Below are 11,890 nucleotides of genomic sequence, written 5' to 3'. Positions count from 1 at the left end.
TATATGGAAACACTACGCACTGCATTCGTTACATTAGGATCATAAGATTCCGATTGAGGCCTTCCATTTTAGAATTTGACATTTATTTTTTTAACGGCAAAAATACCAATAGCCAGTAAATTAAAACAATACAGATAGTATCGGTATTGTACTTGATAATTAGTGATTGCTAGCTGATAGCAATTGAGTATTGATAGCAAATCTGGTCACACGCGGTCGCAGCTAATCGATAAACACACGGGAAGTGTATGTCTACGCTAATTATGTGATTTGAAAATGTTTAAAAATAAATCTGGTGAGTGAATTTTATTATCTGGAAACAGTTATTTTTATTTGTGTTTTTAGTTCTCTCTTACAAATCGCGGAACGGTTTTTCAAAATTCGGGAATTTTACATCAAGCCGGGTTTGATTGTGAAAACTGAAGCAAATCAAAAAAGAAAAAGCGTGTTATGCTGCACCCACTTAAAATAAGTTCAGATAAAATAAAACCTTCCTCTATATTAAATGTAGTGTTAATGTCCAAGTCTCGCTTAGTAAATCTGTTATTGAAATTCATTTACGTGTTTTGAGTATTGAAAGTGAGACATATTAATGGAAACGCAGATTTCGCAGCAAAATATGCTTCTGAATCACAAGAGCAATCAAAGCAACAGACAAGGCCCCGAAAACCGTCATTTGTTTTACTAAACATAAATAGAACATAAACTAAAAAGGTGTTATCAACAAAGGAGCTTATATATTATCCTTAATATTACATTCACTCTTCAATGGGGCGAAGAATTGAAAGGGTTTACCATTATTGAATACATGAATACATATTTTTTATTACTGAATTTTTTTATACTGCAGTGATGAAAACTGTCCTAATTGGTTCAGCCCAAATGTAATGGGAGATTTTGTGTCATTAGAATAGTGACCTTCTTTGGAAGGCGATTCATTGTTAAGGTCCATGGAGTTTTCTCCAAAACGATGCTTACAAACAAGTATTCTCCATTTCATTTTTGGTTTTAAAAATAACTTAGTATATTTTTTGTTAATCTAATAAGTAAATCCAATATTGTCTTACTATCATTTTTGGGAAATCTTTCCTTTGTTTGCGTGCTTCTTAAACACATTGTTATGTTTTAAGTTATAATAATTGTAGGTTGCCTTTCTGCGATATAGCTTATAATCTACATGCCTTTTGAGGCAATCAAATAGTTTCCGCAAAATGCGAACTAAACGCCACGTCGATACGAATTAATTTATTAAAAATCTTTTTTTTACATGCACGGCCTACTGACGGTCAAAAGAGAATGTTTGCTGACGAGAGTTGATTAACCCTCGCCAGTCGACACAATTATGCCGGCCTGTTTGAACCATAGACTTATACTCGATACATGTACTACGTGGGCCACAATGACGAGTTTTAACAAAACCTAAACTACTTTCTTTTCTAGGTGTATTAACCACGTGATTTTTTTTTTTTGTTTAAGGAAGGTTAAAGAAACAATAACATTTCTCCCAGTAATATAATTATGTTGACGATTCGCTTATAAACACCTGCAGATTCAATAAGTTAATAAAATATATTACTCAATAAAAATTGGGCATACTTGAAATCTTTTGCTAAATTATTCGAACAACTCTATATTCCATTTATCTTAATGCTAAGTTATGCAATTAGCATTGATTTTGGCAATCTTAATTATTGAGATTAAGATAATTAATCACAGAGCAGTGATTGAGTAAATAATAACTTCGTTATATACTTGAAACAATTATCCGATGTCCTCGAAACATCTAAATAATGTGATGTTCCGAGAAATCAGGACGCGAGGCAACGACAAAGTCACTCGAAACAAAAATAAAGTACCAACTATAGTTCATTAATATACTCTTCACGAAGATCTAGAAATATTTTACTAATCAAGTCAAAATACTGCTTCCTAAATCTGATCTTGTTTGCATATAACAAACAGCAGTCACAAACTGCAGCCTAAGTCAACTTTAATTTTGAAACCTACTAAGAGAGCGTGGATTAAAAAAATTGCCGGGTCCCGCGTGAAATTTTTTCCCACAAAAAAAGTCGCTAAAACTCTTCGTAACCCTCTTTTTGGTTTCGCAGAGAAAGTTCCATATTACTACCGCCTCGCCTTCGTGTTAGGGGTTGGGCGGTTTAGTTGTGTTCAGCGAATTTACGACTCAGCGTCAAACCGCCCGAAAAGATCCGTGAAGACCGCCGGGTCGAGCAGCTAACACTATATACTAATGTCCAACAATATCAACTAAAACTCCGTGGAGGTCATCTGCGGCGCTTTAGGAACATCTGCGGGGTTTCTCTGAAAGCGTCTATTTTCCGTCCGTAATTATGCGGCCCGTCTCCTGTTGCGTGGGGGGGGGGTGGCTCAAATAGCCCCCACACTCCGAAGGACGCCATCAGCGTGTCAACATCACCGCGATACCTACCCACCAACACTGCCGTCCATGCAGTGGGGCACTAGAATGTACTAAACTCTAAAGAATAATACAAACATAAAATAATGCCTGCCCCCTGCCACACGCCCGCGGTACATCCCTGCACCTCGCGTTATCTCTTATTTGTCGCCTCTTTCGACAGGCAGGGGATACCGTGGTGGAATACTCCAAACGCCCCCGAACCACAGGGTGGATACTCTCATAGCCTATCAGCATATCGGTCACTAATTCCAATGCCAAGCAAGGTGTTTCCGAGTTAATGAATACACTAAGTAAATACCCTCTCTAGCAATGCTAAACAACCTACATAAATAATACAATCGCTATCAATCCAATCGATTGATAACACACCAACCAGAGTTTATTGAGCGACATAACCATCCGAACAATAAACACCGAGCCTCATATTTATCAAGGAGTTTGTGGTGACCGAGGGATATCGAACAATCAACCTTTTTATAACATTTATTATAAACAAAGGAGGTAGGATGCAGACAATTTACCTTTTGAAATAAGCAATTCTTTCGTGGCTATTAGTTTTATTGTTCTTCCAACGTTTCGACGACATTTAACAAGTCGCCTTTAGCCTGAAGTGGTAGATGGAGGTACAACAAGAACAGCCACTTTAAGGCCACTACAGCCACTTCAAGGGCAGTGTTTTGTCCTATGATGTGATCGGAGGCCATATAAAGCAGAAAATCCAGACCCCATGCTAATTCAGAGAAAAACCAAATATTTATTTATTTATTAGGTTTTTCAGCAGACTTAACACTACGATTGCAATAATTTAAATATTATAACTTATAGCTATAATGTAAGCCCAAGTTAGGAAAACTCAACATGCACATAATTTAAACTAAAAGTGACTTAAGCGCAGCAAATTAAGCACAATATTGCTTTTCCTAACCCGGACTTCGAACCAGGACGATAGAGCGTTGTTGTACCGGACACGGAATATAAGTACGCCACCGAGGAGTCACTAGATACTAACAGAAACACTACACTATTATGATTATGACTTTAAAAATGTCTGCAGACGGGTTCTATCGTCAGTTCGGTTAAAATAGTAAATACATATTAGCTTTTTTCTGACTGATCATCCTCAGTCTAAAAATTGAGGACGTGCAATGTCCAAATGCTTTACACCTTAGTACATAGAACCTAACTTAACTGGCAAAAGCCATGATATTCCTCTTTCAACCCTTAAACAGAAAAATATATCAATTTGTTTCAGTAATATTTAAGCTATGGCACTTCCTGCGCACCTACATCTTGACGATCAAGCGCTTCGACCTATTCCTGCAGGGCACGCTGCTGATCGTCATCCTGCTGGAGACCAACGTCCTCCTGCTGCTGAGGAGGGACGCCACTGAGGGGTTCAACTCAGCTATTATTGAAGGTAGGGACCAGTTACTATTGTAGTAAGCAAAAAGTTTCATTAATAAAAAAATATTAAAATAAAAAATATAAAATAAAAAAAATCATATAAAAATATCATCATATAAAAACAAAAAATTCAACAGGTCCGTCTCGAAATCTTTGGGGGAGGCCTTTGTACAGCAATTTATATGGCTGATGATGATGATAATGATAAGGTTATAAAAACGTAGAAATCATTAAATTAAATAAAACAATCCACTTCTACTATCGACTTTACATTTCAAAAGATCTTCTATAACAAGATCTTCATCAGGGTCAAAAACAATTTACCCATGGTTTTTTTTCCAGATCTGGTGATAGTAGCGGGTGGTGTAGTAGAATGTGCGCTCGGAGCTATTTTGGGCTGGTGGGGCGGAGGCCGACGGCACTTCGCCCTCTCAGCATGGCTGGCAGCCACCTCTGCAGCCGGACTTCTGGTCCTAGCCTTCCCTTACACGTACTCCAATCCTCCTAATGTTGGTAAGAAGCTTCGCCACCAATAAGCTATTTTATTTTTTATTTTTAATACACTGGATATCGTTGGCACACCTTGAAACATGATTGATATTGAGTATGAATAATTAAGGCCACTATCACAAGTTTCAAGTAAACATTATTTGACAGAAGTAAACATTATTTGGTGAAGGAAAACATCGTGAGGAAACCTGCACATCTAAGAAGTTCTCTATAGGAATTTCGAAGGTGTGTGAAGTCTACCAATCTACACTAGGCCAGCGTGGTGGACTAAGGCCTAATCCCTCTCAGTAGTAGAGGAGGCCCGTGCTCAGCAGTGGGCAAGTATATAATACAGGGCTGATATTATTATTATTATTATTATATGACAGTAAAAGTATTAAATACGTAAATTAGATAGTACCTAGTTGCTTTAATATCATTGATTTAAGAGCATACGATTAGAGTGACTTTTGCATTTGGTCGATTTAAATATTTATGCAAAGTTTTGTTACTCATACGTTTTGAAATAGGCCTTTAGTCTTGTATTCGGGAGTCGATCTATTATGTCGCACCTTTAGAATTACGCGAGTGCAAAAACACATTAAATTGAGTTTATGATTCACAATATTTAAAATGACAAACTATCGAATGTAACATCGACTTTCGGTGGTTAGACGAAATTTTAAAGATGCGATTTATTTACGTCTCGAAACTTAATTTATATACAGGAAAGAATACTCTATAAAAAGACAGATCGCATTTATGACCAAAACATGACACTCTTCTAAAGATCTGAGGCCTTTTTATAACCTCTATGGGCCGTATGATTACCTAGCTGTCTGCAAAATTACCTCTCCAACACTTTTCTGCTCTATATAGAAACGAAATAAATTTATGTATGGTCTGATAAAAGCATCTAATTATGTAAATATTACTATCGGATCAAGGATAGCACTACATATTTTTGTGAACAAACAAAACGATAACAAACACGTTTTCGAGATAATATCAAAACATAATTATAATTTATAATTTAATCGAACGTGCCGATTATATAATTTATAATCCGTATAATGTTTTTTAATCATTGATTTATTTCAATACCACCGCAGTCGTTGCTATTGGCTTCAATGGCATTAAAGTCTTAGTAAAATTATTTGTTGAATACAAATATCTTTTTTAATCTTATATGACTCTTACTGATGAGTATAACAACGTAAAACACGAGCTCTGGTAGCGTTATTTCATGCCATCACCTGATATTTTTATCATTAAAGCCCGTGTAATTAATTCAGTCATAATTCACTATCAAAACCCCGGTTCATTAATTATGATATCTAGATGGTATTGTAAGGGTCCAGGACTATTCGTTATAAATTTTTAAGCGATTGCTTATTTCGAAAGTATGGAAACTTTATGCAGTTGATCCTAGAATTATTACCGCTCAGACTTTGTAGGGATCAGAGAATATAAAATGCTAAATAACATTCTACCACTAGTTGCACATTTCTTTTCTATGAATTTAACGACTCTAAAAACCTGCTTTACAGCCTCTGAGTAAATTCTACCAGTCACAAAATATATAAGCTGACCAAATACAAAAGTCACACTCTAATCCATGCTCCGAAATGGTAATAAAATTAATACTATCTGCATTAGCCCTTGACTGTCTCGGTGGCGTAGTTGTATTACGGTACCGCAGTACTAAAGTCTCGGGTTTCGAATCGATATTGGGTTTTCTACTCAGTATCAGCCCTGAGTCTGAATTTGCGCCCGATAAAGCGATAGGCTCGCCCCATATCATATAATTTTTATTGATATAACGAGTTAAAATTCAAACAATCTTCAATCCATTCAATTTAACTAACCTTTTACCAGAGGTTCTAATCTTTTTCCAGAGCTATGCGGCGGCGATACAATATCAGGGTCCCGTCCGCCGTCGGTTATCGGCATAGACGATAATGCGCCAGCTCGCACCTCAACCCTCATCCTCACCTTCATCCTCTGCGCCCTCACGCAGATCAGCATATTCGCGCACGGATTCACCTATCTGGACGACCACGAACCGCATAATGGACCATATTTCTATGGTAATAAGATGTAAATGAAATTATAAGTTAAAATTAGCTTTGGATATCATCATGGAAATTCATTTCCAGAATAAAAGGCCTAGTTTGTACTGTCCATGAAATTAAAAGTAGCCTATGTTATTCATAACTATTTATGGCAGAAGGTTGTCAGCTTACTTATGGTCTGATAATTTCTGTGCCCATGCGTGACGGGGCACTGTTGGTACTTCTATATTTACAGCATCTTGACAGTAGATCTCCAATTTTTATTAATATTCCAGGTATCCTTATCTCCATCAGACTGTCGCTTGGTCTAAGCGGCACGAATTGGCTGCGAGCCAGCTCTACAAGCGACGACTGGTGGGAGGCACACTTGTCGATATGCATGCTCACCTTCATGTTTGCGGTACTCTTCACTCTCTTCCCGAAGAGGATGCCACAGTGGGAGGATGAGGAAATACTGGTTGATACTGGTAAGATAAGACAGTTTTGCTCTTTTATTTTCTGTTTTGATTTAGATTAAAGAAAATATTTTTTTTTTTATACGCGAATGTATAATGAGATCTCTGCACCTGATGGTAAATGGAGCAAGGTTCAAATAGAGTGTATTTATTTATATTACATAAACTTGGGCGGTTTTTATTTCAACATTAGCTGTAGTTCGTAAAAATGATTTCTAGGTTTAAGTTCACGAGGAAAATTAGGAAAATAATGGAATGAATTTCCGCTTAGAGTGCTATAATCAATCCGAAAAACGACTTATCATATGATAGCTATTATCCGACAGAAATCACTGGCGGCCGTAATTTCGCTTGTTATTAATATTTACGTTTATAAATTCAATATTGTTATTGTTAGTCAGTGTATGATGTTATCTATTTTCTAGACTTCCTACCTTCCCTGGGTCGTGTGGCGCGCAACAAAGCGATAATACTTCAGACCGGCGCCCTCGCCTGTCTGACTATATCGGTTCTATGCTTTGTCAACTACGACGTGGCGTATGTACAGGTACGTTGTTCTTCATTCCCTTGTTCATATGTGGGGTTGATGCAAAACAACATTCTCAGTTCACAGTATTCAATTTACTGGTAGGTTTCTTATATGTAAGTCTGACTGGGTAGGTACCGACGCAATGTCTATTCCTGCCGCCAAGCAATGTGTAGCCACTGTTGTTTTCCGGTTTGAAGGACATTGTAGTCAGTGTAACTATTGGACATAATGAGACTTAACATCTCATGTCTCGGAATGGCGAGCGTAGTGGAATACCAAACAATACTTTGTAATTGAAAGTGGTGGATGGTGTTGCTATTGTTTATGGGCGGTCGTATCGTTTACCATCAGGTGAATAGCAATTTCGTCTCATCATTCAAAGCAATAACAATTAAAAAAAAAGCGATTTGTCTGATTTTATGGCAGACTGCCCAGGACAAATTTCTCATATAAAATTCTAAGCAAATCGTGTAATAAAAATATTCTCTGACCTGGGAATCTGCCTCAAAATCCATCATTAACAGCCCTCATGTGCCATTACTGCATCAGAAAGGAAAATCATGCATCCTAATTATGCATTATGTCTTATATTATGTCTAGTATTAAACCTACTACTTCTCTTCAATCCAGGCGAGATTCAATATAGAAGGAATACGACAGGATCCAAGAACATCAAGAACTTTGACTGATGTGTTCCGTTCTTTTGTTATCATCTTCTTTATTATGGTAAGAATCACTTTTTTTCTAATAAATCGCAATAGCAATACTTTTTGGGTGAACTTCGAAAAATGTGATATCTTTGGAAATTCTAGTTATATTCCCTGCCTGATTCGGTGGTTTATTTGTATTGAGTGCAGGATACGACAGCGAGGTGCTCGGTTCGAATCCCGAGTAAGGCAGTGAAGTTTGGGTTTCTATGCTTAGTATCAAGGCGCAGTCTGGAATTTGTACCCAAAAGCCTCCATCACACCATAGCACCAAACACACAGGCGAAAAGCCCTGGTTGCACCCTGCTTCGAGGATAAACGTGCGATTGTGTTTTGTTTTTTACAAACACATCATTTCAACAAATATTTTTTTCTAGATATTCCGAGTCCGATTCTCGGTGTGGCGCAGGGACGGTGTTAAGGCCAACACGGCGTCTCGCGTGGGCGGCGTCGTCTGTATCTTTGTCGCGGTATTCTTCATCGTGTTGGCTGCTTTGAGCTGTGATGTCGCGGAAATCGAAGGATTTGAGCAGTCGGGGTATATCCAACCTGCATGTAGTGCGCAATGCGGGTAAGCTTCTTAAACATTTTGAGGGAACCGAAATAAATAGCTATGCTTAGACAAAGATTTTGTTTTTTTATTAATGGGACACTGAACCTAATGGTAAGTGGAGTATAGAGTGTTTCGACTGAAGAGAGATGATTAATCTACTATTTGACAAAATTATGTCACAGGATGGCGAGCGCGGTAGAACACCAAACCATACTTTGTAATTGAAACTGTTGGATGGTGTTTCTACTGTTTATGGGCGGTCGTATCGCTTACCATCAGGCTAACGGTAACTCTTCATACAATAAAAAGCAATTATTTTTATTCAGATGCAGCTCAGAGCGTTACGGCTTCAGCCCGGTGTGCGGGTTGGATTCGTCGACTACCTTCTTCTCGCCGTGTAATGCCGGCTGTTCGGAATTAGAGGATCTTAATGGATTTATGTGAGTCGATTCTCGCCTTTTGGTGAATTTTTTTTATTTGGTAGAATTTAGTCAATTGATACTTTCATTGTTCCCAAAAACGTAAGGTACTTCAACGAATAGATGATTAAAAAAATACACGTCGAATTAATAACTTCCTCCTTTTTTGATGTCGTTTAATAAAGTGCCAAACTAAAATATCAAAGACGGAGCGTGATGAAATCAATTAATTTATGAATAATTAATTAACTCATTGAATGGCATCACAGGCTCTTATAGAAACAATGTAATTATCATAACATTACACGAACCCACAATAGTTCCCGAAGTTGATTTAATTAAAAGTGGCAGGAAGACACAATCAATTCTAAAAAAAAATTTATTTGTTTGAACGCACTTATTTCAGTAACTACTAAACCGATTTTTAATTTTTTTTTTTCAAATTGGAACCTTCATTACTCCTGAGTGCTGCAGGCTACTTTTTGCCCGGGAAAATATTTATCCCGAAAAAATATTTTCATGCTAGCCAAACCCCCGAGAATGATAAATATTTACGTATAATATTAAACTTTTTTACGTGGACAGAGCCACAGGCAACGACTTGTAGTTAAATATTGTGAAGAACGCTGTGGATTATACATTTATATTGTTTTATGAGATATAGCGCCTATATATGCATACATTGTTAACTGTTTGTTATACCTAAAAGAAATGAAATATAAGTATTCAATTATGGCACTGACCGGTCCGCGTCCGCAGCGTGTACAACTGCACGTGCGGCGCGCAGCGCGCGGTGCGCGGCGCGTGCGCGCTGGACTCGTGCCGGCTCGTCTTCGGCGTCTACCAAATCTTCTACACACTCATACTGGCTGTCTCGGGTTCGTACTACATTATCTCTTACAAACACATATACATTTGAGCATAATTGAAGCTAGAAATGTTCTTCACATTTTAAATTTTATTGCAACAAATCATACATTTGAGCACTATTTTATCTACAAATTATTTCACATTATTTTTATTGCAACAAACATTTAAAAAAGGAATTTAAACTTCACCAATTGTGAAACACTAACGCGAGTCCATATTACTACAGAAAACTGAGGGAAGATGAAAATCCTTTAACAGCACAATTTATTACAGGTTAAATTCTCATAATTTACCTCCACAATGGGTCAGTTCAAGACAAATGTTCTGATTTATTTGAAACTATGTTATGCTCGCGGTTTCATTGGCGTGTAATGTCCATGGAACTAATAACCCATGCATTTTTTTGAATGTATATACGACTATTCCAAATTCAAATTCAAATCCGTTCAGAATTTTTCTGTTTATTTCTAATGCTAAGTTTAAACTTAAACAAGTTCTTGCGCAATGTAAATGCAAATACTTATTAAGTTATAACTTATTTCATAAAATTAGCCGCAAGCTCCTCGAATAATGCAAAATAAAAAAAAACCTCTAGAATTTATAGCATAAACAAGTAAAAGAAAAGACAGACTGGGCTGTATGTCTGAGAGCCTTTGCCTTCTCCTTAAGGAGTAAATCAAACAAAAAAAAAGCATTAGGTAACATGTCCAGGGGCGGCGTTCGTGATGCAGAGCATGGTGTTGGTGCGCGCGGTGCGGCGCGTCGACAAGCCCACGGCGATGGGACTGTCCTCCGCCGTCATCGCCTTAGTCTCCTTCGTGCTCGGGAAGCTACTCTACATGCTTATAAGCTGTAAGTTATATAATCTAACATCGACTTTTTATAATGTATTTCTTTTAGAATTTTGTGAGATTTTAAGAGACAGAACATCGAGACTAAAAAAAATCTCTAAACATAATTTATATCTGTAAGTATAACCTCACAATGTTTTTTTATCTGTTTTAAATTTGTAAACCTAATATTACCTATTATTTATTACTAACTGACCCGACAGACGTTGTCCCGTCTTAACTATGAATTTGCAGAGCGCATTCTGTCAAACGCTGAAATTAACTTTTCTTAAATTTTCTAACGTTCCGCTCCACTTCCTTAATTTTTTTCTTTCATAAGATCCTTCCCCTGACAATAACAAAGCGAACAAAAAAAATAGTGACGTCGGTCCAGCCGTTCACGCGTGATGGCGTGACCAAGAGAAATAAGGATTTATTTTTATATATATAGATTAGGTTCCTAATATTAGCGCGTTAAACCAACTTTAGCTTGATATAATAGCATAGATAATACAAAGCTGAATATGCATTCCAGATCTAACATGCGGCTACTCCCACGACGGCTTGTGTCTTCTCCACAAGCCGTCTCTATGGACGATGTGTGCCGCGAGCAGTTTCTTCGCTCTAGCATCAGCCGGAGTGAGCTTGCTCGCGAGCCGCGTGCCGCCCGAACCAACCACCGAATTGTGATATTAGATTATAGTTATTTATTGATTGTTGTTTTATTTAACTCTTTGTTTACCAGTCGTGTGGGCGGTTGACGATAGGTCTCTATCCCATCATGGGACAGAAGACATATGGTGAGAAGTTAGTGCAATGGTTGATGCCCACCCCTTTGGGAATGATGGCGTGTTTGTTTGTGGATGGTTGGTTGTGCGTGTTTCGATTAAATCTATATTCTACTTGAATCTTGTGATCTACCTTCACAATAGCATCCGAAGGTTTTGTCTTTGGTATAAACAAAACAATCATAGTTAGTATTTTTTGATTCGAAATACACGTAAGTTTCTTTTCATTTGTCCCTTCGGTGATCAAAGAAAATGTTTTTATAGCCCACGAATATACTTTTTAATTGTCCTCTTTTAGAGAATCTAGACATATTAGAGAACAAATTTAAGG

The 11,890-nt window shown here is 37.4% G+C and overlaps 1 protein-coding gene across 1 annotated transcript; it reads left to right on the top strand.

The window, feature by feature from the left end:
• Positions 1 to 146: 146 nt before the first annotated feature.
• On the top strand, positions 147 to 11,485 carry LOC115444327 (solute carrier organic anion transporter family member 2B1). Its single transcript, XM_030170066.2, has 12 exons — positions 147 to 295; positions 3,693 to 3,857; positions 4,187 to 4,357; positions 6,232 to 6,423; positions 6,684 to 6,875; positions 7,289 to 7,410; positions 8,023 to 8,118; positions 8,477 to 8,670; positions 8,979 to 9,092; positions 9,831 to 9,949; positions 10,653 to 10,793; positions 11,307 to 11,485. The coding sequence occupies exons 1-12, from the start codon at positions 277 to 279 to the stop codon at positions 11,459 to 11,461; spliced, it is 1,680 nt and encodes a 559-aa protein (XP_030025926.1). The 5' UTR covers positions 147 to 276; the 3' UTR covers positions 11,462 to 11,485.
• The last annotated feature ends 405 nt before the right edge of the window (positions 11,486 to 11,890 follow it).

This window comes from Manduca sexta, chromosome 6 (genome assembly GCF_014839805.1).
Source record: "Manduca sexta isolate Smith_Timp_Sample1 chromosome 6, JHU_Msex_v1.0, whole genome shotgun sequence".
Classification (NCBI taxonomy): domain Eukaryota; kingdom Metazoa; phylum Arthropoda; class Insecta; order Lepidoptera; family Sphingidae; genus Manduca; species Manduca sexta.
Note: the sequence above shows the minus strand (reverse complement) of the source record. Positions and strands in the feature narration are given on the sequence as shown.